Source organism: Echeneis naucrates, chromosome 6 (genome assembly GCF_900963305.1).
Source record: "Echeneis naucrates chromosome 6, fEcheNa1.1, whole genome shotgun sequence".
In the NCBI taxonomy this organism is placed as follows: domain Eukaryota; kingdom Metazoa; phylum Chordata; class Actinopteri; order Carangiformes; family Echeneidae; genus Echeneis; species Echeneis naucrates.
In genome coordinates, this window is record NC_042516.1 from 11,865,536 (window position 1) to 11,892,345 (window position 26,810).

The 26,810-nt window shown below is 41.0% G+C and overlaps 1 protein-coding gene across 1 annotated transcript; it reads left to right on the forward strand.

Moving 5' to 3' along the window:
- LOC115044965 (probable leucine--tRNA ligase, mitochondrial) lies at nucleotides 1-26,428 on the forward strand. Its single transcript, XM_029504361.1, has 21 exons — nucleotides 1-177; nucleotides 3,308-3,538; nucleotides 4,571-4,702; nucleotides 8,819-8,910; nucleotides 8,991-9,051; nucleotides 9,154-9,243; nucleotides 9,645-9,788; nucleotides 13,060-13,167; nucleotides 14,282-14,441; nucleotides 14,773-14,877; nucleotides 15,355-15,470; nucleotides 15,612-15,895; nucleotides 18,877-18,975; nucleotides 20,580-20,707; nucleotides 20,786-20,914; nucleotides 21,485-21,658; nucleotides 21,783-21,952; nucleotides 22,918-22,995; nucleotides 23,094-23,205; nucleotides 24,455-24,582; nucleotides 26,152-26,428. Exons 2-21 carry the CDS (start codon nucleotides 3,311-3,313, stop codon nucleotides 26,329-26,331), a joined length of 2,718 nt encoding a protein of 905 aa, XP_029360221.1. The 5' UTR covers nucleotides 1-177; nucleotides 3,308-3,310; the 3' UTR covers nucleotides 26,332-26,428.
- The last annotated feature ends 382 nt before the right edge of the window (nucleotides 26,429-26,810 follow it).

Below are 26,810 nucleotides of genomic sequence, written 5' to 3' on the forward strand. Positions count from 1 at the left end.
GCCTATGGTGGAGACGTGATCAATCGAAACGAGTCGTTTACAGAGCATTTAAAAGTGGGACTTAGTCATTTCAGCATGGATTCTTGTTTTTATGTGATCGGGACCATAAAGCGGAGAAACTCAAGCCGGAAGTGAAACACGAGGCACCTTCAAATACATTTTATCGGCCGAAAACAGGTGAGCAGTGGATCCTGTGTGGGCAGGACGAGGAGGTGACATGTCTTATGGAAATTACTGCCATGCTAACGTGAAATATATTGGCTGCTAGTAAATCAGCAAGATGTACACAGCGGGATGTTGATTGGAGTAATGTGTCTTATGTTTGACAGGAACAGTGGTTTTCTCTTTGTATAGACGCTGACCTGTCAGGAAGTCACGATGGAAAACTAACTAAAAACTTTGAATTTTTATTTGACTAAACGTCCAAAGTCTCTGATATATTAATTTGACATGCATCTGTCTGCGTTTGAGGTTTTGCCTGACAAACTACTGAAACCATTAGTTGGTTATCAAATTACCGCCCCTCCATTTTCTGTCAGTCTCTTTCATGATGAGTAATGTAAATTTCTGACTGTGGATTGTATGTAATTTAGATCCCGTGGCCAAAATGAAGCAAACATTTAGTGAAGACATGCTTTTTTAATTATATCGCAAGATTTATATTTTGTTGATATAATAATTTGGACATTAAGTCAACATTATACAAGCATGTGTATGATATCTGAATTTGTATGCATGTCAGTAATAATAATAATAATAACAACAATAATAACAATCATATTAATTATATTTTGATACATCTTTTTTAGTTCAAGCCAGGCTTCAGCAACCTCTGCCTGAAACAGATAAATCTATAATGAGTAACTTTACAGTTTACATCAGTTAATGTCTGATGATCGAAGGAGTGAAAAGGATGAGAAACCAAACTACTGATGTTTTTATCAATGCTTAACAATTTTAAGGTATATACTGAAAAAGCAAAGAAATTCTGTAAATCTCTTGATGAAGCCTTTTTCCCATCTTAGCCGGAGTGATCTTACACAGGAGACACTGGACAGATGAGCCCAGTCACCATAGAAACATTTTCTCAGTCTCTCGCCTCAGCCCACTCACTCACACCATCAGAGAAGCACAACAACCTCGAGTGTTTGGCTCTTGCAGCCACAGCCTGAGGGAAGATCATTGGTTGCTGTGATGCTTAGGTTATACTCGAGAGAGTTTCGTGAAAAACACATTCCCACAATCAGGTGGGTGGTGTGGAAGATGAAAGAGGAGAGAGTGCTTTACATTCATTTGCTTGACAAAGTATTGTGAAAAAACTAAATGAAACATCTGAAAGATTTGTCCACACGAGTGAGTGAATCATTGACAGAGTCTGACTGGAGGATGTAGACTTGAGTGACATGTGTTTCATTCAAGAAGTACAAAATGTCAGTACTCCAAACTTGTGTTGCACTGCTGCTAAAAGTGTCTTTCATCATGACTTTTCCAATCAGAAAATTAGGAGGTAGGCTTGCAGTCATTGTTGTCACATGACACATTCAATACACAGCTAACACACACACACACACTGTCTTTATGTTTCATCTGCTTGATCGCCTTCTATTCTATTATTTTGTGTTTTCATGACATTATATAATTATATAATCCCCTTTTCAGTCCGTTCTCTGTGGCTTTAAATAAGCAGAAATATTTTTTGTTCTCATTTACTCATCATTATCTCAGGCTGGTGTCAGGGTGTCCATATTATCGCTTCTTCCACTCAGCAGTTATAAAGGTCTTGTTGTTTCAGATCTAGATGTCATCGATGTGAAAATATTCTCTTGACGGGTTAGTTTATTAGCAGAACGCCATCCTTGCTCTCTGCTGGAGACTATACAGAAATCTCCGGTTGCCTTGGAAACTGTGTTTATATACATGTCTATCTGTGTGTTGTTAAACAAAATCTAGGTCAGATTTTTTTTTTTTTTTTCTGAAGTGCAGTTGACTTTTTGACCAGCATCAAACCATATGAAAATCTGGCCAAACTGCAATCTCAATGAAGAACTGAATAAAATGAGTCCAAATAAAGAATGGGCTTTTTTCCAATTGTCGGACTCACTAACTGTCGGTCATTATCCATTAATCTACCTAACCCAATCATGAACTAGATCACCTCCTCTACCTACAACAAGTTACAAATAATAATCTGTCATTAGAGACTTCGACAACCTTTAATTAAGAAGAAAAAAAAATGTAGCAAATGTTTGCAAGAGAGAATAATTCAAAATCAGTTGATGTGACTGTCACATCTGAGCAGGCAGGTGGTGTGATACGTACAGACTGTCCACAGCCTTATTCTGGGTAGAGGAGCATAAACACATCACACTGAATAAACCTCTTATTTCACAAATTCAGACTGTTGTGTGAATGACATGGTGCAAAAAACACACTCTTTGAAAAAGGTGGTGGGTTGGGAGGAAATTCGTGTGGAGACATGAGCCATTGGCCACTCTGTTCTCAGTGAGTGGATTACATTGTCTGAAACCAGATGTGCTGACTGACTGAGTGGCCTTGCTGCATTTTCAATTTGGGGGGGGGGGGGCGGCGAGGGAACTGGATTATAACTATTGTGAATGGTCATTATAAACCCGTGGTCACATTTCTGTGGGAGGGATGTGATTGGGATGAACTTATTGTTGGACTGTCAGTTTTTTATACCATTTGATGTAATTTCTTGGTCTCTTTGAAGATTCAGTGTTACTTTGAGAGCTGAATGGGCTCCAACACTTTAAATGAAAATACTGCACATATTTCAGTAGTCATACTGTGACAATATTATGCCATTCACACGGTTGTGGTTGGTGAAGTGAATTATTCACACATGAATGGGTTTTAATGATGTGTTAAATATGAGAAATATGCTTTATTAATGACCCTGCAGTTTGATGCTGGAGTTATTTATGGAAAATTGGCGCGTGTCCATTCTTACATTTTGGAGAATAGAGGAAAAGTAAACTGATGTAAAAAATTATTTAAAAAACATAGATCACATAATATAGAAATGTTGTTCAGTTGTCATTCTTACCAATGATAAGTCAAACCATAAATATTGTAAAAGTTAGTTTTTAAATGTCTGAAAGCTTTTCAGATGGAAGGTATGTCAAGGAAACATAGATCATTGCATTATGTCTCAATTCATGGCTGCACTAAAGAATTATTTGTTGATGGCGACATGAAAAGTAGAAAAACATTTTACCTCCAATTTGGAACACTGTCTCTCTTTGACTGCCCTTAATTGAGTGTCTGACTCTGTTTTTGATGACAGAACATGCAGGCATTAGTGAGAAGGCTGGTTCTGCGTCCGCTAGTTGTCCCCCGAGCTGGCAGGGATGGTATCTTCAGTCCAGTCCTTCGCTTCATGTCCCCCAGCTTACGCACCCTGTTCAGTGAGACCGGAGTGTGGGAGAGGGACTATCGGACAGAGACCCGACGCAAGGTGGAGGAATGGTGGAAGCCACACATCATGGCCCGGTGGGAGAAGGAGGCCCTGGAAGAGGTAAGAAGGCCTTTTGTTTGATTCACACTGGCCAGCAGTGCGATCATTAAGTTGACATGAACACATAAGATTTAATAAATCAGTTTACCATGTTTGCTTTTGCACTAGAGTGCAAGTTATAACAGATCCCAGTTAGGTGTTGTGTGGGTGTGTAAGCATCATATCCTGGTTTTCTGGTTTTAGAAACCTGGATGAGCCCTCATTCTGTCTAAGAGAAACTTTTCTATAAGTATAGTTCTCCAAAAGAAATTATTAAGTGCACATTCATTCTAATAGATTATTAACTGCCCATTGTTTGAAATCATCAAAGACACAATGTACCAGTGGTCTCTCACCATGGTGAAAAAATATTGTGCATGTAAAGTACGGTCATGGGGAAAGGACCCAAGTCATGACAGTAGAGGGTTTCATTTATCTGTCGGACAAAGCTATTTGTGTATATGTTTCAAATACCTTGCTTCTTTTTAAGATGAATTGTCTCAGAGGTCATAAAGCAGCCAGCCAAATGTCCTTGCCCATTGATCTCAGACCTGGAGATCAGGCACATTATATATCTCAATGGTCTGACCTGGCAGCCATCTGGGACCCGATGATGGTGATTAAGTGCATTCGTGACAGCCCTGGTCCTAATTAATATGCTGAAAAATTCATGACTCAGGTTTCCTGTAATCATGTATAGCTTGATGTAACTGGTACTTTCTGTGCTGCCATGGTAACGCTGTAGAGACTGTAAACCATCCATAATCAGTACAGCCACCGTTCAGATTCTGACACTATAGTCTGCTGCTCGAGCTTCATAACAGTATTACACCAGATGTCAGTCGGTGCACTCGCTCTGCATGTGATGAGTTGTTATTTCTGTCCTGATCTCATCATGTTAATGGACTGTCTGTTATACAAGACTCATTCAAAAGAACGAACTGAGCAATGAACTCTAATTGCAGTCTCTAAGCATTAAAGTTTAATGATCTTTTCCCACAACATTATCTCACAGCTTTGTACATTATTTTGACTGCCTGTTTCTTCTCTCAGGGGCCCAACAGGAAGAAGTTTTATGTCCTCTCCATGTTTCCATACCCATCAGGGCGACTGCACATGGGCCACGTGCGAGTGTACACAATCAGCGACACCATTGGTCACTTTGAAAGAATGAGAGGTCATCAGGTATGTCTGCTGTCAGGCCTGAAACAAACCAAGTCAGCCTACACTGTGTTGGTAGTAAAATGTTAGAATAGGCCAAGAAAGCTTCTGTCCAGGGCATCAGCGCCATAGTGGGTAGAGCACGCACTCCATAAACAGGATGCTACAAGGATGTGGTCGGTGTCATTTGCCTCATTGCCTTCATTCCCCTCTGTCACTCTCCCATTTCCTGTCAGTCCAAGCTGTCCAATCAAATAAAGCCAGAAAAAAAGAGAGCTTCTTTCTTGAAGGGTAAAGTTGAAAGACATTTTAAAAATGTTCCTTAAACTTTAAAGAGAATCCATTCTCTTGTGTTTGTTTGTTTTTTGTTTTTTTTTTTTTTTACTTGTGTCTATTTAAATTAAGAATTGCATATGGCCACAATAAGATAAAATGAAATATTTCTCACATTTTGAGAGTAATGAGCAGGTGCTTTTGCCTCATACTATATATTTAATTGCTAATTTTCTGCCCCTCATCATATCCACAGGCTTTGCTTTTCCTTCTTGCATCACAGATAGAACACATTAAAAAGTATCTGGTTACACTCTTTGCTTCATTTCGTCTGCTTGCAGTGTCCATAATGTAATGTACTAACCATAGCTTTCATTTAAGTGCCATCAAGTACATATCATTTCACTGCTCAAGCAGAGTAGATGATTCCCAGGGAATTCAATTTTTATTTATTGTATTGCTGCCATGCTGATGGATTTTACAAACGCACAGCATAGATTTTCACATCATGCCCATTAGTTTAATGGACATTAATTATTTAATTATTATGTAATTATAATAATTATAATCAATGTAATTGTTATTATAATTATTTGTAGGATGATGTTTAACATGCACTTTTCAAACTTGGATATAGCTGACAGTTGAATATGTTTGTTACACTGACTTACTGACTGAAATGTGGCATCCCTTCATTTTCTGTTTAAAAACCAAAGCCACTGATTTTGTCAGTTTTGGGTGTTTTTACTGAGATCGAATGTTTCTGTATTTTGTAGAAAGGTTTCTGACTTTTGTAATTGTTAACTTGTCAACTTTTATATATATATAAAATTTGTTAAGTTATATAAATATATATACATTTATAATTTAATACTCATATTATCCAGAAACAGAGTGAGCATAAAAGGCCGCAGATGTTTCTTTTTAATTAGCAGACAACTGGAAAAAATAGAAAATCCTGCTGTGATGATTTTGGCCCTTTCCATGAGGTCTCCTTTCATGGTTAAATTTAGGTATAAATAAGGGAAAGGTAAAATCCATACTCTCGATCTCATGCAGTCCAGTGAGTTATTGACTCGACTCTGTTTCAAATCAAGGAGCTGAAATCAATACTCAGTACTCTGTTTGACTCCAGTAAACAGTGGCTGTAGATGAAGCTGTAACAAGTGTACATTCACACACATACACCCTCTGACAGGACAGTGACCAGCTTCACTTATTTGACTTGTCTCTATCCATCCAAGACGATCCGTCTTTGTATTCATGTAGATAAAAATTTTGTGAGACAGGCCTCTCCCTTTTTTCCTCTCGTTCTTTCTTTTTCCTTTACCTGATGGTTTTTTTTTTTTTTTTTTTTTTAATCTCAATGGTGCGTAACTTCTCCCTCACCTGCGGAGAGACTCCCCTGTGCTTCTGCCCGGTTTCTCCCTAAACAGGAACGTGGTTTCACATGAACGGCACCTACTTCTTCCCGAAGAGTTTTCTTTCTTTCAGCATCTGTCACCACACAAACTTTGTTCTGCCTGTTGCACACAGTCTGCTCTGTTCACTGGTTAATTAAGATGGGTACACTCTGTCGGGGGTTCTGTTCATGTTTCTGTCATTCAAAATATATATAATACTGGTAGTTCATCTCAAGAATTTAAACTAAGTAAAATTTCAGTGTTTGAACCAAATTGTAACACAGTTGAGGTAGAAATCAGATTCACATTTTTTGGGTAAATTTATGTCAGAAAAGGAAGAGTTTAAACAACCTCCAAAGGAGGTGGAAAAGAGCCACAGTAGGTCCAAATTAGATATTGGTAACTGTTCCTTTGAACTAAAACCTTACGTGTGCCTAGACTGATGTTGTGCTTCTATAAATTGAAGATTTTAAGGATGTACTCTTTGTGGATATAAATAGAAACCAAACAAAGTTTGGCTACAATCAGTTTGGTAATAAATGCATGTCAAATTTTTGACTATCTATTCTCTTATCTTTTTTTTTATTCTAGTTATTTCCCATCTTCCCTTATGATAGCTCTGGCTCTGTGAAGGGGTTGTGGGTATTCTGAGAAACAAAATTTTGTTTTGTCACCATGCAAATATGAAATGACTAAGTTATCTTGTATCTTAAATTAAGATAATGAGAGAACAGACAAGTATTGGACTTGTAGTTGCTACAGATGGAGAGAACCTTCTAACAGGCACTGTGTAGGTGGACACTTGCACATAGCTGAGTGGCTCTACATTCACAAAACCAGATTCCCAGCACTTGCGTCCTTGTTTTTCAGTGTGATGCGCCTGGAGTGGTGGAAGGATATCAGTCTTTGGTTGGCACTGATTTGCTCCACACTACAGCAGACAAAATGCCATAAAGTCAGCCTTCACTCGCTCCCACATCTATCTGCAATTGCTTCTTGTCACTTGTCAAAACTAGTCTTCACATTTCATTTGGACATTAGGATAAGTGAGCTGGAGCTGTTAGTAAAAAGATAATGGACCTCTGTTGGTGTGTCTGAACTTTGAGGATTGAACTCACTTAGGCGGTCTATCCATCATGGACAGTTCCAATAACAGCATTTCTAGAGTACTGCCTGAGTTTAATAAGGTATATACACCGAATAAACAAATAGCAGTGTATCCATCCTAATGAGGTGCATGTGCTTTCTGCTTTGTTATTTACATACACACATACACAGACTTAGATCTGTGTCCGTCATATTCCACCCGAGCAGTTACAGTAGTCTACTGCACTCAGCTCTCTTAGCCAAATACCATCCAGAACTAACCTTTACAAATGAGGCCCATGCAGTTACCAAGGATACCGCTTTGTCTGAAACATCAGACCCATTAGAGTCCATACAGCGATCCTCTCTGGTCCTCGACTCCTTGTCACTCTGCATCTCGTTTCTCTCAGTGGGAAGGAAAACACAGCGGAGACGCTAAAGTGGAAAAGAGATGAGTGAAAGAGACATTGTCTTGAGTTGAAAATAATTTATCTCAAGGAGATTGGATGTGACAGGGGGCAACGAAATAGATGTTGAGGAATAGTAGAAGGGGATGGAGGGAGAAAGCGGACACAGAAGAGAAAAAAATTGAGAGTCGAATGTGATTTTGTTTTGGAATTAATGTGAAAAACAGCTTATTAGATATTTTGCATCAAATTAGTAAGTGCAGAGCTGCCACACCCTGACCTTCCCCTCAAGGGTCTCACTTGTTTTTCCTTTTGTATTTATTTAGTTATTTGTTTTTGAAAAATGTGTAGTCTGCACATATTAACCCCCTGTGTGATGGAGTTAGAGATTTCAGCAGGGACATGCACATTAGCATAAATGGTTTAACGTGTTTTGCAGACCCCAGAGTTATCTGGCTGAATAAATCTCTTTCAATTAATATATTTCATTTTCATGTTATTGTATGAATAAATTCTGAAACCAGGAAGAAGCAAAGGCCAAACCCTTACTGTGTGTTCTTCTTACTAATTCAGCCTGCACGCTGCTCTCTTTGTTCAGAGTCTGACACTGAAAGTTTTCCACATTCATCCACTGAAGTTGGAGTTTAACACATGCATGCGATTTCAAGACATCACAACTAATGTGGAAAGCCAGTAGCCAGCAAATAAACTTGTGCTCTCAGAATTTTTCATCCTGAGAGGGAAGTGGACTTGATTACACTAATATTTAATAAGACAAATGTATTTTGTTTTTGTTGTCTTCATTTGTGGTTTAGTGAGGCTGTTTATGTCGGTTTTTTCAACATACTTCATTTACTATAACCAGGAACAGAGCTCCCATTTAAGAAGCTGAAAACATGGGAAGTTAAAATGAAACACAATTGTTGCTGATTATTTTGTTCTTGATTTCCCCACAAATGCTTCATTAACAGGTGTTGAATCCGATGGGTTGGGATGCGTTTGGGCTTCCAGCTGAGAATGCGGCCATTGAGAGAGGCCTTGACCCAGAGGAGTGGACGAAGAGGTATATTTTGGATCAAATTTACTTAAGTATTCAGAGTTCATACAAACCCTCATGTGCCATCTTCTGTCACCTCTTCTCAGTAATATCAAGTCCATGCGGGAGCAGTTGGACAGCCTTGGCCTTTGCTTCAACTGGGACCGGGTTAGTAGATGGAAGAATTTAGCTCAAGAGAGGGCTTTGGCTAGCTTTAAAGTCTGGGTGGCTCAGTTTGTGCAATACGCTGATGATCTCTTTTCCTGACAGGAAGTGACCACTTGTCTTCCAGATTACTACAGGTGGACACAATATTTGTTTATCAAGCTCTTGGAGGCTGGACTTGCATATCAGAAAGAGGTAGGAATGGTCTTTGCTAAATTGCTATATGCAAATACTGCTTTTCTTTTGAAGTGAACTATGTGATTGGAGCAGGTTGGAGACCCCTGACAGTTCCAGAAATGAGTGAGGCATCTCACTCTGAGAAGAAAATGAAATGAATGGCAAAGCTGAAATGAATTGAGAGTGTGCAAGAGGTCCTTTGATTATGTTTAATGAAATGAGACGACATTCAAATAAGCCTTTGGTCTGTCTATTAGCTATTTCCTTTTCATTTGAACTGTGTGTGTGTGTGTGTGTGTGTGTGTGTGTGTGTGTGTGTGTGTGTGTGTGTGTGTGTGTGTGTGTGTGTGTGTGTGTGTGTGTGTGTGTGTGTGTGTGTGTGTGTGTGTGTGTGTGTGTGTGTGTGTGTGTGTGTCTAGGCTGTGGTGAACTGGGACCCTGTTGATCAGACGGTGTTGGCTGATGAGCAGGTGGATGAAAACGGGCGCTCCTGGAGGTCTGGCGCTCTGGTCGAGCAGAAGCTGCTCACACAATGGTTCATCAAGACCACAAACTATGCCAAGGTACCGCTCTTTAGTGTGTCTGAGAGTGTGAGTGAGCCCTGTATACGGGTGTAGTATGTGACAAGTGGCATGACCAGCGGCCATGCAGGCCAAAATGATCAGTGCACCCCTCTGATAACAATCATGGCTGACACACTTCAGTGGGAGCAGCTGCAGCCCTGCCTCTTTGGTTCTGCAATCAGTCCACTGTAAACTGTCATTTGTAGCCTGGCGTCTCCCGAGCAAGAAGAACAAGACTGGTTAACACCATCATGTGGCCTGGCTGGCTGCTGAGAAGCCAGCACCTGTTCAGCTCAGGAGGAAGTGGCCTGCTGAAAAATGAAATGACCCCTCTGGCCTAATAATCCAGAGGATTTCATGCATTATGTATGTAGCACATGCATGTGCATTGTTAGAAGTAAAGGCAAGTGAGTGCCAACACGGAGAAAAGTGTGGCCGTGGAAAGCCTTTACTGATTTGGTACATTTGCTCACAGCAGGGATGAAAAGAGATGACTCATTTAACTTTATCTTTTTCTAAAGTGAGAGTATTTGGAAACAGTTTTCTAAATGTCATGGCTTGTCTCCAGGAATGATCGTTTAAATGATTCTGGTCTCTAATTATTATTCTAATCAACGCATTGTTATTTTGATCTAACTGATTATTTAATGAATTGTTTGGTCTGAAAAAAGACTAAACCTTGAGTTATATTGTTTTGAGCAATAGTCCTAAAACTGAACACATGAAGTCAACAGTACTGAATAGCAAAAATTAGCTCATGACTAATTGATTAATTGGCTATTCATTTCAGTTCTACTGATTCTGAAGAATAATATTGAGCCAGCCTGAAAACAGTGCAGGTTTTATGTTTCTATTAGTGTTTCATACTTTATAATGCTAAAAATAATCTAAAAACATCTTTTATGTAAGCACTAGTTCATCATCTCACGGTTTGCTAACTCCTTCGTCAGGTTTGTATTTGGATAATAAAAAAATAAAGAAGAAATCACTTACTCTGCAGTCAGGTGTCCCCCATTCTGAAGTCATCCATGCCTGTCCATGTCAGAGGTGGAATCAGCCTACGTGACAATGTGTTGCTGCATGTCTAATATTCTCTTGATGAACAGAGGAGTGGGAAGGGAGGAAAAGCAATGTGTTACAGAAAAGAAGTGAGAAAGACAGATGGTGACTAGAGGAGGATTGTGTCAAACCAGAGCTGGCCAAATTAAAGAGGGCTGTAATTGGACTGTGATTTCTCGCTTCCAGTACACGTGTTCGAGACCATTTGACAGCTTCAGATGACATTAATCCAGCGGTCGTCAGTTCTGCTGTCTGGTTGTTCCACATTGCAATGAGAGAGTTCCGTCATGAACTGTAACAATATTGTTTCGTCCAGGACACAGATGACTACATATTATTACTCAGATGGATTTTTAGATGTGACGCTTGCAGGAAGCTAAATTACAGCAAGGCAGTCGTAGAGTTTTCAATTTCATGCATAATCACTCTTGTGGCACACGGGCACACACGCTGCTTTCCTGTTACATCACACTGAATGATTAAATGATTCACGAACTGAGAGCTAAGTGTTTCGTTCAACTCTAATACTGTGCGAATATGAGCATGACTTCCAGAAATGTTTTATGCCATTTAAGTACATGAAAAAAACAATGTAACTTGTTAGGACGAGTTTGATCCCTGAACCATCTCAGAAAATCTCTTTTTTTTTTTTTTTTTTTTATATCAGAAGTGTGCTCGATGTGTCTGTCTCATTCTCAGAGACACACTGCTTGGTTGTTGTTATACCATGCTTCTTCTTTAAAGCATTTCTTAGTTGCCATGGAGACTCCTTCACTTGCTCCACAGCTTTCAGTCACTCTGGCTTATTTGCCAAATTATATTTTTACCACCAATAAAGTAAAACCATTCACGGCATCTTACTCTACAGTCATCATTACTTAGCTGCCATTGCTTTTTTTTTTTTTTTTTTATTTACAAATTTTATTTGATTTTATACCCATTGTTGCTAAGATCTTTGTTTTTGTTGCATCTCCCCTCAGAGTCTCAAGGATTTAAATCATCAGTCCAAAGTTTGACAGTTTTTCATTGCGATTAGAAGAAGGCGGCAACAATTCCCCTTAGTAAATACTTAGTGTGGCTCAATGATGGCAAAAAGTTGATTACTTGAACCTCTGAAATGACAACACTTCCTGTATATTGCTATTAGAAAAAAGAAAAAAACTGAATGCTTCATCAGGAGTTAATCCTATAGCAAAATAAGGAACAAAAACGTCTGAAGAAAAGAACAAAAATAGTATCTTTAAATGATGGAAAAGTTGCCCAGGTTCCAGACTTCAACCCCGCTGAGATGATCTGGGTGGACTTGGAGTGAAAAGGTGGAAGGAAAGCTGGCAGTTTGATGAAGACAACAAATAAGTAAAGTTTCATTCCCATTGTAACAAAAACATATCACATGTCTTTGCCACCTGAATGAGTCAGAAATGTAGGATAAATTTAGTTCCACAAGGAAATGATGCCTTGGCTTTAAAGTCTCAAACATGTATTTCCCCCAATTTCAGAAGCACTGAAATAAGAACTTTTAAGTAAGAGCTCGAAAAATTGAGCTGTTTTATTGTTTCACTAGTGTTGTATCTGTCTTTCCCTCAAATCCAAAGCTCAGTCATGTAAGTAATGACTATAGCTGGTGTTTACATTTGTATTGATATCACTGATGAAGTACTGCATGCTGAGGTGCACTGTGAAAGGATAGTGGCTAATAGGTTGTGGCAGACTGAAAAGGAAATGGAGAGTTTTCACATATCTGGTTTTAGACCAGCAGTGACTTTTTAACCTCAGCCTCGTTCATATGCATAGGTTCCTTTAATCATGCAACAACTGTTGTTGTTGGTTGTGTGTGTGTGTATGTGTGTGTGCGTGCAAGGGTGAGAGCGGGACGATGCATGTGTGGTAGAGAGAGAGAGTGTGCACACTTTGTTAACGATTGCTTTCTGACATCGAGGAAAATAGGACGAGTGGAGGTCAGGATTTTTGAAAATCCTTCTTTGTCTGCATAATGCGACCTGGGCAGCATCACTGCTTTGTGAAAATAAATTGGCTGAATTCTGAAGGAGCCCACGTTGAGCTGGAGTCAATTGTATTATTAGATAGAAACGTACTTGCGAGGAACTGGTGGCCCACTCACAAAAAAGTGAAGTGGGAAATTTGCTCATTCCCAACTTTTACAATAAGAAAGGTTAAATTTATTTATTTACTTATTTATGTCTTCCTTCAGCCTCTTCTGGACGCTCTGGCAGACCTTCCGGAGTGGTATGGTGTCAAAGGCATGCAGGCAAACTGGATTGGAGACTGCACCGGCTGCTACTTCGATTTCAAAATCAGGGTGAATCTGAGCCTTCTTACCCCCCCACCCCCCTGCTCTTTTTATTCCATGCATCCCCCTTGTTTTTTCCAATCTCTTCTTTCCAGTAAGTGTTTGCCTGTAGTCTCTTCTTCCCAGTTGCCCTTTTTCAATCTCATTCTCCGCAAGCACTGATTGCTTACTTTTTTGTATATGTCTCTGTATTTCTTTGGAAAATCATGTACCAAAACAGAAAGCTCTCTGCTTTGTTAGTCACATTAGTAGAAGCATCCATCTGCAAGCAGCAATTTACCCAAACAGATGATGTAATAAATTAGTTTTTACTGAGCTTTGAGAGAGCCATATTTACAGTTCCACGTGAGTCTATGAGCATCCTCTCTCCTTTAAAAATGTTCAGTTCAGTCCTTGAATTAAACTGAATTGTGGATGTCTTTGAAAGACTGCATGACTGCTTGCTCAATGTTACATCTTCAAATCTTGTCATACAAGTGCTTCACTGAATCATCTCTCCAGACTCTAAAGATACATGTTAGTGTGTCTTCTGTAACATGACCAACAATAATTTCTCTAGGACCCCTCAGCAATGTGTTGTTCGAAAGAGCTACATGGAGCGCATTTTGCATACATCTCCTGATCCCAAGAGGTTTTTTTGTTTTTATTGGTTCTCAGAATCTTGATGAACAATTTTATTTGTCAATAAGTTTGTGCAAAAAACATCATAGTAGTCCATCTAAAATTTGCTCAGAACCACAAATATTGACCTCATGGTGGTGTCATTGGGATGGGGTGGTGGTGTGGCTAAAATATCAGTATTCAATAACAAAAAGACATCTGCTCTTCAATTTAAAATTGTGAACCAGGAAAATATTTTAACTTAACTGAGTATTTTAATTAATAAACCACTGTCCCTATTATATGCCCACCAGCACCCTGATGATTGCATTACTTGTCACTGAAAAGCTTCATATTACAAAATCCATATTACAAAATCAAAGATGCTTCTGCCAATATGACATTTTTAAATAACACCCTAAGAGAACAGATTGAGGAGACAGACAGTTCTCCTCACTAGCTCAGCTCTGGGGCAGCTGTTGCCATATGGATACTAAGAAATGCTTCTTCCCTTATCTACCAGGTGAACGGGGAGGAAACAGGGGAGACTCTGTCAGCCTACAGCTCTTCCCCAGAGATGGTGTTTGGAGCGGCCTACTTGGCCATCCTGCCTTCCCACAGACTGCTACATGGCAGCAGCTCAGTGCGCTCTGTTCTGGAGAAGGCCTTTCAGCCGGGCAAAGGTGAACATCTCTACGCTGACCCTGAGTGTAGCTCGTCTTTCAAGCTGTATGAGTTCCTACTTTTCTTAAGTGAAGGAAAACCATTTCTTTAAGAGAGCACAGATTCACAGGTAATTTTAGCAGCATCAAAATTCATCACTTTTTCACGAGTGAATTGGCCCACTGAAGGGTTTAGCCTGTTTCCTCACTGTGGAGATATGGCTGCAGCAGAATGAGTTCACTGAGTGTATGTTAATTGGGATTCCCTTGAGGTTATATCGCTCTCAGTGGTTAATGATTATGGATAATGAGCAGCCTGCCTCTCTCACGTTCTTTGCTCTCTGCTGTCCAGACTCCCTCACAGAGGTCACTGCTCGCAACCTGCTCACTGGCCATCAGGTTCCCCTGGTCATCTCACACAAAGAGGCCTTTGATGGCTATCTAGACACTGTGATCGGTGAGTTACTGATGGTGTATATGTATCAGTGTTTGTGTATGTGTGTTTAGGTATTTGTGTGTGTGTGAGTGGGCAGTGATTCACTACCACCAACAAATGAATTGGTACAAATTAATTTATACTAATTTCTTTGTCACCATAGACATGAAGTAATGAACTGGAAACACTTCACTTTTCAGTGCAGTCATCTGAGCGGTTAAAGACCAGGCACAGAAAGATGCTTCAAACTTCAAGAAGCCTAAAATTTGGTTTTGCCAAAAGACTGAACCAGTGTTATTGTTGCTGTGATGATGTGAAAGCAGTGATTGTTTGTGTCACAGAGAGTGGAGGTGGTACCCATGGGACTGATAACGATTAGTAGTATCGCAACAAAGGCTTAACATCACCACAGGGTTTTGTTCTCCCTCAAGAGAGTTGTCTGTGCGCGTGTGTTATTTTATGTCTACATTTTTGTTTTTTTGTGCTCCTGTCCAACAGGTATCCCAGATTCCAGTGAGGAGGATCTGTCTTTGGCCAGAGCCCTGGACCTGAGGTGGACCACAGTTCTGAAAAGTGACCAAGAAGGGACACAGAGTTTGATTAACTCTAAAGAGGTTGGCACACCATCAGGACTCATGGTCATGATTATTAAATTGTGATGAGTCCATTAAATCTATTATAACCTCTATTTCAGATAAAAACTTAATTCCCCTTGCTTTATGTCTTTTTTTATTTATTTTTTATTTTTTTTTTAGTTCTCTGGCCTCAGCAGAAAGGAGGCCTTTGACTCCATTACCCAGAAGGCCAGAGAGCTCAAGGTGGGCGGCCACCTTACCAGCTCCAAGCTCAGGGACTGGTTGATATCAAGACAGCGTTATTGGGGCACCCCCATTCCTGTGGTGCACTGTGGGTCTTGTGGTGCAGTTGCAGTCCCGGAGGATGAATTACCCGTTGCATTACCGAAGCTCCCGTCTCTCACAGGAAAAGGGATGTCACCTCTAGAGGCTGCTCATGACTGGGTCAACTGTAAATGCCCCAGGTGAGAAAAGGCATTTTAGTGTTTTACCTCTTCCAGGTGCAGGTATAGTGGAGTACAAACTGTAATAGCTAATGACCACTGAGTGTATTTGTATTCAGCAAATTTATGTAGTATTTTCTTTCTTGGTGGTGCAGTCTGTCCGGATATGAATGATAGAAATGCCCATGGATTAACACAATACAACACAAATTCATTGTTAATTCCCACAGGTAAATAAGTCTCATGTATGTATATTTAATTATTTATGTGCTGTAGCAGCTACTTCCGCTTGTCAGCTGCAGCTCATTAGTCGAGACCAAAATGGTGTGTTTTTCTGAAAGCTGGAGGTCGCCTGGCACAAAGTCAATGCAGTACGAGTTAATGATGCAACCAAAACCTTGTGAAGCTGAATGCTGCCTCAAGCTAATGAACAACAATTGAAGTAGACAGCATGCTGACAGTCACAGGTCACAGTCAAGCCGTAAGCCAAAGGTAAATAAAAGCACGGACTTACAGACAATTTTGACATACTTAAAAAAAAAAAAGTGCCATCAATGAGTATTTGCATCTCACCCAAAAAGTGGCCACAATAATCTTTTAACACTTTCATTCATTCATGCTGATGATCCTTTTTTTTTTTTTTTTTTTTTTCCCAGTTTTGGATCTTAGCTATCTGTGGACCACCGTCACCTCCTCAGGCACTACAACCTTAGCGGATAAGCTGTGCCTCTCAGCTTTGTTGTTTTGGAAATAGGATGCAAAAATGTTGGAGGGAGTGCTGTTTCTTTTTGGCACAACATAAGTCAGTGGGGAAATGATGCTGTCCATTAGGGTGTTTGCAGAGTGAGAATTGAATTATGTGTAAACCCTCTCCAGCCTCTCCTCTGTCCTTCCTGTATTTCCTCAGGAGACCAGTTCTGACATAAATGAGCCGGCTGTCATACAGGCCGAGAGGACTGACAGTTTTACAAGAACACTGAGAGCAGCTCTGCGAAATTGTGTGATTAATACTTTTGTTCTGAATGGGTTATGTAATGAGTGGCATCTGTGACAGGAGCAGCAAGAGATGATGATGGAGGTTACATAAACCAGCTGTGCCCTGACACACACACACACACACACACACACGCACAAAAAATGCTGCATATGCACACATTTAGCTTTCTCACAAACTGACACATGCACTCATCTCTCAGCATTAAGTCAGTGTGTGTTTGAAAATGTTTCTGACAGCTGAATGTGCACCCAGCCGGCATCTCCAGAGTCCCTCTCTGATGGGGGGATTCCTCTTTGAATAAGACTAATCACCATCGTGGCACCATGTTGATAAAAACTATGGCTCACTCAGTCGCAGATGGCACAAGTCAAATTGTGTTCGCACACTTCCACAAAGCTACCATAATTTCTCCCATCAGTGCTGATCGATGGCTGTAATCAGAAATATGCCATTATCTCCCGATTACCCATCTCCTTTCTGTTGTTAAGTGTCTGGAAATTTGTTCTCTTCACTGGTAGACCATGTCCAATTAGAGTCAAAGTGGAACACAGACATGCAGCATGATGAGAGATGGGTGACAAAAGTGGAGTTTTATCTGCCCTTGAGGAAGTAATTTTCTGTGTGCGTGTCTCGTCCCTGACCCTCCACACCACTGGAAATTGGCCTGCCAACTCAACCCTGCCTCAGCTTATTCAAGGAAGGTGTGCATGAATGTGTGTTTTGCCATGAATTTGTAAGGAAAGCACAAGATCACCTAGTTAGCGCTGCACACTCACACACAGGCAGTCACACCGACACACAGCAGATGGAGGGCTATTTTCCACGGGAAAAAAGTCTTTGTGGAGTGGGCAGCTGCCTCTTTAGCCTCATCTGTTTGAGAGCCTTTTGGCTCTTTCTGGCTCATCCAGCAAACACACACTCAGAAGTACAGGTTCAGATTTAGTCACTTGGGGCGGTTTTTAGGCTTTCATGGGTTAGAGAAGGCTCTTCTCCAGCCACACCTGTGCCGTTTAATATGATTCTCAGTTGTCGGGCTGTGGCCAGACTGTCGTGGGAGTTGCACAATTAATTTTTTGAGAATTTTATATGTGGATGGTGTTAGGTGCTTCGTTCATCTGCTGAGCTTTTCTTTGTATGAAAGAACACCTGGCTTTCAAATATCAACCTTGCTACACCTTAGTGTTGTTGCTAGGCAACAGCTCTTACCTCATCATCACAGTTTTATTATAGACTGGTATATTAGGTGTTTTACAGAGTTTTGCCTCTTAGTGCATGTCTGCAATAGAGAGTGTGAGATTTAAAACATTTACGATGATTCTAATGTTTGTTGTGAGTGAAAATGTTAGATAAAGACAAAACAACAGAATAGAGTCATCCCATAAGGTCCAGGAAAGGATACCCGCTCTGTTGCACAGGCTTTAGCAAAGCTCTGAGCTGTTTTTTCTGTTTTCTTTTTGGGACACTGATTTTAATTCTACTGAGACTCATTATAAACTAAAAGGCAGGTGCTTTCACTGTTCCATTAAGTGCTTTAAATCTGAAAGAAAAGCCCTTTTCCTGTGTCTTTGTGGACGTCCTCTCCTCCGCTGTGTGAAAGTGATTTTGGCAGATTCGCAGCACATACCCAAGTGCTGTTTGGCTTGGACAGAAAGGGGCATGAAGTGGCATTTTCAACACAAACACATGATCATGCGTTCAGCCTGCCAGTTCCTCCCTGTTAGCACAGCCTGTTAGTCAGGGCACGGGAACAGAGCTGTGGTGCCAGGCTGGCTTCAGGTCCGCTTCTCTTCAGGGACATGACCCCCACAGCCAGATGGAGCCTGCTTTACCCTCATCACACTGACAAACACAAACACACACACACAAATCACATAATGTGCCATTTCTCTAACCATACAAACAGTGATCGTTGATTTGCTTTGTTTCTGGTTTGTCAGGCTAATATTGATTTTTGCTTGCCCTCCCTCAACTGTCATTGTCTCAACCCCTCTATCTCTCTTGTCAGATGTAAAGGCCCAGCGAGGAGGGAAACTGACACTATGGACACGTTTGTGGACTCAGCCTGGTATTACTTTAGATACACAGACCCTCATAACAATGATAGGTATGTCCAGACTTCACTTATTTGCTTTTCTCCTTTTTCTGACACGGTAGCAAAAATTTCACACATTTTATCTTTTGTTATTCACCCTTTGTTTTAAAATAAAACCTAAAAAATTAAGTTTTCAGAAGAAGTGGGTGGAGAAGATAAAATACGGAATTTGCTAATAATGCAAACTCATGCCTCACACCTACACTTGCACATTTTCCCACACACACACACACACACATACATAAAGTTAATCTTGTTCACTATAAGATCACCCCTTCACCCATTTCAATCATGCATATAAACCTGTAAAATCCTGCCTTTTACACACTCCCACAAATGCACAGACACACATACTTGCCTTAAAGGTGTTTTTGCTGCCAATAGCGATTATGGAACCACGGCTTTCACCTGCTGGGAAGGTGGCGATACCCTGAGCTTAACAAAAGAGATTAATTTCCCAGTGCCCTGACCTAGCTGTAAAGCGGCTTTAAAGGGGAGGGAAGCTGCTCTCTCCATCATTTTTCTTAGCGGGACAGATTATGGCACAACAGAAAAAGCAATTACACTATTTGTGCATTTCAGTTGGCCTGCTGAGACTTACGTGCACAAGAGATGCTGAAAGTAGCACGTAAGAGGACCCAGATGTAAAGTGTGTGTGTGAGTTGTATATTAGACTTGCCTTGGCCTAATGCCAACTAACAGGCTAAATTATTTTCAGCCTTGTGGATTCATAAGTCTTTTTTCCCCTGGTTCAATTATCCATAGCCCCCATCAGCCAGCCAGCAGAGAGGTGTCGAGGAGAGTAATGACTAGTGTGAAAGGTGGCACACAAAGATAGCAGTCTGTCCCAAAAAGTATGGTATACATTGGTGAATTGCTGCCTCTGCTGACCATCAGGCCAGCCAGCCAGCCAGTACATACTGCCATGTGGAAATCTTTACTTAACTGTTACCATGAGGAGCTGAGCACAGAGGCAGCCTTCAGAGATGAACTTTAGACACATAGTATGTTACTAGTTTCTCTAACAATTAAGCTGGTAAGATTGTGGGGGTTCAGGATTCTTCTGTAATCTGCATCTCTGGTTCTTGTGTGTCTGATATAGGCTGCCCCCTAGAGGAAGTGTGTGTGTATCTAACAAAGCACATAACAGCCATAGCCATCTGTTAAAATGATATTTTTTGGTCTGATTCACTGCCAGTGGATTCTGATTAATGCTACAATAATAATGGTTTTAAACATTTATTGTTTGTGTTTCCTTCAAAGATATAGTCCATTGGATTTGGAAGGGATGGATTTGATATCTAGCAACCGTAGCTTTCTTTGAATAAATTGTAGAGGAACAGGTTAATTGACATGAGCGGTGAAAGTCTGAAGAAAAAGAAAATTATTATTCAGAAAATTGAAGTAAGTCTTAGGTGTCCTAGATGTGCTTATCAGACTAATGATCTCAGGTAAGGGTTGACAACAGAAATTGCCACTTAGCCACCCACACTAAGACTTACATTTATTCATACTTTTCCTATCAGTTTTTAATTCAGTACTGCTCTTGATCACGGCATGCAATTAAATTGGTGATTGCAGTTCAAGGCCTCTATAAACCTGCCTTCGCTCTCTAGGCCTTTTGAGCGCCACCTAGGAGATCACTGGCTGCCTGTTGACGTGTACATCGGAGGGAAGGAGCACGCTGTCATGCACTTGTACTACGCCCGCTTCCTCTGTCACTTCTGCAAAGAGCCAGGGTCTTGTGGCCCACAGGTGGAGTTTCACTATGGTTTATTTGCTCTTGCTCTGCTTGGACTTGCTGTGTTTGTATGTCAACAAGCCCTCCTTGTGTCTTTCAGAGAGCCTTTTTGGAAGCTGTTGGTCCAGGGCCTGATCAAGGGCCAGACTTTCAAACTGGCTGACAGCGGCCAGTACCTGAAGAGAGACGAAATAGACTTCACAGGTACACGTGACGTGAATCTGCAAACTGTAATACATGGTAAAGGAGAGGGCATCCCAGTCTGCTCACAAAGGCAGGAAACTCTTGAGAAATGAATTGTGATACCATTTTTCCCCTTTTCGTGATGTACTGGTGCCAGTATGCCACCTCATCCTTTGTGCTGCTGATAGAGGTGGTTTGTGCGTTATAGCTTTGCTCAAGTGAAGGACATGTTAACCAGCTCCTCTTGACAAAAGTCCAATCATAAGAAATCCTTTGAAGAATCCTCTTAAAAGTGACTGCATGCCCAATGATTTCCAACTCCTCTCTATTGCTTGGTAACAGAATAAACGCAAGATATTGGCAGCTTACATAGTGTTACAGACTCAGTGTTACAGGAGCAGATTGACTAGGCCTTATGTATTTTCTTTCTCTTGTCTTCCACTGAATATGATGAGACAGGAGATAATTAGAAGCAATACAAATAAGTAATATTAACTAAGATAGCTTCACGCACGGGGAAATTAAAGAGTAACAGAATGAGAGGACACATGTCCAGCTATCTCTGACTTCTTGCTCCTTACCTGCATCTAGATGAAGAACCAGTGGCAGTTGGAGGTGGTCGTATTGAGGTGACATGGGAGAAGATGAGCAAGTCGAAACACAACGGTCTCGACCCCCAAGAGGTGGTGCAGCAGTACGGTGTGGACACAGTTCGACTCTACATCCTCTATGCTGCACCGCCTGAACAAGACATCCTCTGGAACGTCAAGAGTGAGCTTTAAACCATTGTTTTTTTTAATATAGTTTTGGAGGTTATTTTAGTGCCTTTACCTTTTTGACATGCATGGCTTAGTTGGTTTTCAATGTGTAAAAAATGATCCGCTCACCACTTCAGCGGACGCCCTTCCTGGGGTTCTACGTTGGCAGTCTCGTCTGTGGCAGCTGGTGACAAAGCTGCGGGAGGCTAGACAACTTGGAGATTTCCCCAATCCTTCACACCTAAAGAAGAAGGAGTTGGCAGAGGTTAAAAGGATCTGGGAGAGCAAGAACTATGCCATTCAAGAGGTAGCAATTGCCTAAGGCTTTGATTTTGAAGGAATGGCTGCTACTGTGTTGCAAATGCATGCATTATTAACAGTCCTGACCAGTAGGGGTCACTAACGGGCTCATACTCAAAATCTCAGCTTTTCATACCAGTTAAGTGTTCACTTCCATTACATGTGATTTTTTTTCATCTGTCACATTGTTCTATTTTAGGCTTAATTTCTCCGCTCACACCAATTATCTGTGTTTTACTGCTGCACTGCACACATTGTGCAGTTGGAAAGCCGTTCCAAGGTGTTTTGTGATATGTCGCTTCAAAGTACTGTGTCACCCATCATAGAGTCCAGCAGTGCATAGTGCCGTGTCCCAACCTTTCAATCTAATGCTGAGCATCCATTGCAACCTGAAACCTCTGGAGTAAAGAGTAAAAGAAGGGGATGGAAATTGATTTTAAATCCACTCTGTCTCCCCTCACACTTTATAAATAGCCTCCTTTGGCTGCCAGGTTTGATTCTTTCTGTCCACCCTTTGGGGCCAGGGCTTTTAAAGGACTTCAGGCTGTTTGCTATAAGATCCCAAAGCTTAGACTGTCCTTTGATCCATCCCTCAGAAAAGCCTCAGTTATTGACGACCTCTTCCCTCAGGCCTCTCCCAAATGGGCTTTTTTTCTCCAGAGGGCTAAGCAGGGGAATGCTGACACAGTGTGTGCCATCAGCTAGTACACATGGTAATAACAGGGAGGTGGCTACTGTCAGTGTTTTTAGCTTTTCTTTTATGACCACAGTTGAGGGTGAGAGGAAATGTGGGGAAAGAATTTAGGGGCGTGACATAAAAGTACAGTTGTCCAGGCTATTAATATCCATGTGTAAAGCATCTCAATCAATTTTTTTTCCAAGACAGTCTGCCAGGACACATCTGTATGGCCAGTAATCCGATTTTTCCTAATTGGGTTTTTTCTTTTTTTGGGGGGGGGTCGGTACTTTTAGGTGACATCTCACTTCACAGAGGACTTCCTTTTCAATGCAGCCATTTCTCGTCTGATGGGATTTACCAACACGCTAAATGTGAGTGTTCCCTCCAGCACATAGATATAAAATAAAATAACACTTATCCTGAATATCACAAATTTTGCTATTGTGTGCGTGTATGTGTGTGTGCTCAGAGTGCAACGGTCACGGTGATGCAGCACAGTGTGGACTTTGAGGACGCTCTGGCTGCGTTGGTGAAGATGACAGCACCCATGGCCCCTCACCTGGCTTCTGAACTGTGGGCAGGTGGGACATGCAAGTCATTCATTAAAAATTAAAAAAAAAAAGAAAACGTGCACATGCACACAATGCATGCACTGAAATAGTTAATGTGGACTATGGAAATTGAAGAATAAACGTCCAAGTATCCAGAGATAACTTCTAATAATTTTATTTAATCTATGGATTTTGACTTGGAATCTCATTTGGATTACATCATTGTCTCATGGTGGTGAAAGTATACGAAATTTATGGTGAAAATGTGTATTTTATTAACTGCAGCTAGAGAAAGTGTGTCAGATAAATCTAATGTTGACTCTACTGCTTATGTAATACCAATGAACACCCACTGATGCTCAACTGCACAATCAACTTAGTGAGTGAAAACTTGTCAGTGAACGTACCTCCTAAATAAAACTAGAGTATCTTTTACTTTAAACACTGACCGACCACTAATTGAAGCTGAAAGCAGTACAACAGTAACAGCTCTTGACCTTTATAGTGGAAAACAAACAACAGAAAGAAAGATCTAGTGTCGGTTTTCATGCCTCGTATGGACGCTTGCCCCTGTGCTGCCCTGGAGGACATCCCCCTATTGTTGATGACACACAAAAACAAGGTTTCTGTGCACAGCTGAGAGAAAAAAAGTTTCCGTAAAAACACATTGTCAGGCTACAATATCCAGCTGATAGCCAGCGTCAGGAAAACCTGACGGATCATCTCTGAGAGGAAGAGGTGTGGCTCTTTTTTATAAGGGTCTTGTGTGCAGTTTGGCTGTGTAAGTAATTTTAAAGCCGCCTTTTAAACAGGATGTTCTATTGACGGACATGTGACCTGTACTGCACTCAATCACAGTGTACTTTTTCTAACTCTTACTTGTTGTTTGTCATTTTACACACACACACGGGAGCAGGATAGAGGAAGTTCACATCCTTCCCTTGTGCCTCCAGTTGGATCTACATTCACTGGTTTAACTGAGAGTCAGGACGGGGGGGTGGTGGGATAAGTTGCTTGATGTGTGACCCTTATTTGAGATATTTTTTCTCAGCATGAAAGGGAATAAATTGGATAAAAAGCAACAGAAAAGTTATCACAGATGTTTTTTCTGGCTTGTGTTACTAAAAGATAATGAATTCACTTTGTTCTGATTCTATTTTCAAACATTTTTCTTCCTATTCGTTGGCTCAGAAGGTGCAATTAAATTTTCTCTCTATTTCAACATAAGAGACAGTCTCTTCAGTGTGTCAGTGATGTCCCTCTATGTTTCCTATGCCAGGTCTTTGCCAGGTTAAAAACCCCGTCAGCCCCGTCCTTCAACAGGGAGGAGACGTCCTCCAACAGTCATGGCCAACTGTGGATCCTGAATACCTGAAGGTCCCTGACTTTGTGCAGCTGTCTGTACTGGTACGATAATTCTCACTCTCTGACATGCATGCATGCACTTACCAATAAAAAGGTTTTAAACAAAGCTCAAAATTTTTTTCATTTTGAAGTTAAAAGGTTTTTCACCCAGAGGCAGGTCTTGGCTCATTATGTATACATGACTTTATTAATAGGTATACACACACACTTGCTCTGCACCCGCTGGCATTTTCATTTTAACTTGCTACTTTTGAATCGTCAAAAGTCCGTGCTCCATGACTGTATTCATAGTCTGTAATTTTCAAGAGGGCCTATGATTAGCCTGTGTGCATGTTCTCTGTGTGTTGTGTCCATCCATGTATGTGTGTTTATGCGTCTGTATGTGAAGAGCTAGGCTTAAAGCTAAATAGACAAGTGGTCCAATAATTAAAAGCTAAGGGCCGAGTTATTCCTGACTCTCTTACTCTCATTTCTTGTGCCTGCTTCTGCCTGTGAGTGTCAGTAACCCACATGGTAAAAGCCCTCTATTTGTCAGAGTATGTCATCATCAGGAATTAAAGTGTGTGTGTGTGTGTGTGTGTGTGGATGTTGTACTTGTGTGAGAAGACTTTTAAGCTTTACAGACAATCGGAGGGAATATCCACCTCCGATGGGTCGGTTCAGGAAATCAGCTCGGATCAGATCCAAGCATCACAAATGCTCAATCTGGCACGTGGATGCACACATGAAAGCACACACACGTCAGTTTTCACACTGGCATAAACACTGACTCAGTAAATAGATTAAAACTCAAACTGATTTCATCAGATTTTTATCCTCCTGGCAGATCACAACACCTGAGAGAGTCCCTCTCACACACACACACACACACACACGACACCTTTACGCACGTAAATGTGTGTGATATGGGATGATGGTGAGGACAAATGATAACAGCGCCTGTCTCTCACTGGTTGGACTCTCACTCTGTAGTAGAGACACATCCGACAACGCATAAATGAAAGGAAACCCTGTCTTTGTTTATCTGTGTATATTCTGTAGTCTTGTTTATTTCTTTTTCATCTCTCATACACAGAAATGACGAGTCTTGTACACACCCACTTTGCTAACAGACAGACAGAAACTTGCATAAACAAAACATATTTGCGCTCCCACTGCTCGGTGACGATGATGTTGGTTTTACTTCAGTCTGAGCTCTCTGTTGTGGGCATCTTCAGCCCTGCAGAGGCAACCTCACTCCCTCTGTCTTCTAATCACGTACTTGGGTTTGGCCCAGAAGGGAGGCGAATGCTGTGCAGCCTCAGGCACACACACGTAGACACACACACACACACACACACACACCATTAATTTTAGACCACTTCCAGAGCCACGATCACATTTGCTTTATACACACAGACTTGTTTCTAAACATACAAGATGTGAGTGGCCTTCCCATACCTACCACTAACTATGTGTATATATGGAAGGAGAGGTGGAGTCTGTTATTTAAGGACTTTTATGTCAGGGAGGGGAGACATTGGTTACAGTTGACACTTTTGTCCGATTGAGATTGAGACAGTATAATAACTTCTGTAATAACTCTACTGATGTCTTAAATCTCACCTTCAGATAAACAACAAGGCCTGTGGGACAGTGACAGTGCCACTGCAGGCTTCCAAAGACTCAGAACAAGTACAGCAGCTGATCCTCGAGAGCCCGCTTGGACAGAAGCTTCTCAGAAAATGCAGCATCAAGAGAGCCATCCTCTCTCCAAGGACTGCCCTCATCAACTTCCTGATTGATGAGTGACATTTACCACCACTACACTGGGAGATTTAAGTGTAAATATACCTAAAGGCATTGTATTTATGTATATTTTTTGTTTTAATAAAAGGCTCAAGGAGCAGTGAGTTTCTCATTTTTTCTTTTATTACCTTATATTCATTGCCAAGTGACATTTACCACCTGTCTATTTCAGATCACCTCCTCATTTAGTTACACTTTTTTTCCCAACCTCACATGAGCCCAAACATCATTACAAATACCAGTTAGCATTCTGATCACCTCCCCCAACGCCACTTCGAGCATTGCGGCCAGAACCACAACTTCACACCTCTGTGTCTGGCATACGCCTGTCTGCTCAGTGTCTCGACTGAGTCACACACACATGATCTGCGTTATCAGTGTTCATCTCCACCTCTGGTGCCGCTTTTAGCCACAGGTCTCGTCTGAGCACCATAAATGGGCCACAGTTTGACTCCTATGATCCTGTTGCAATCAAAAAGGTC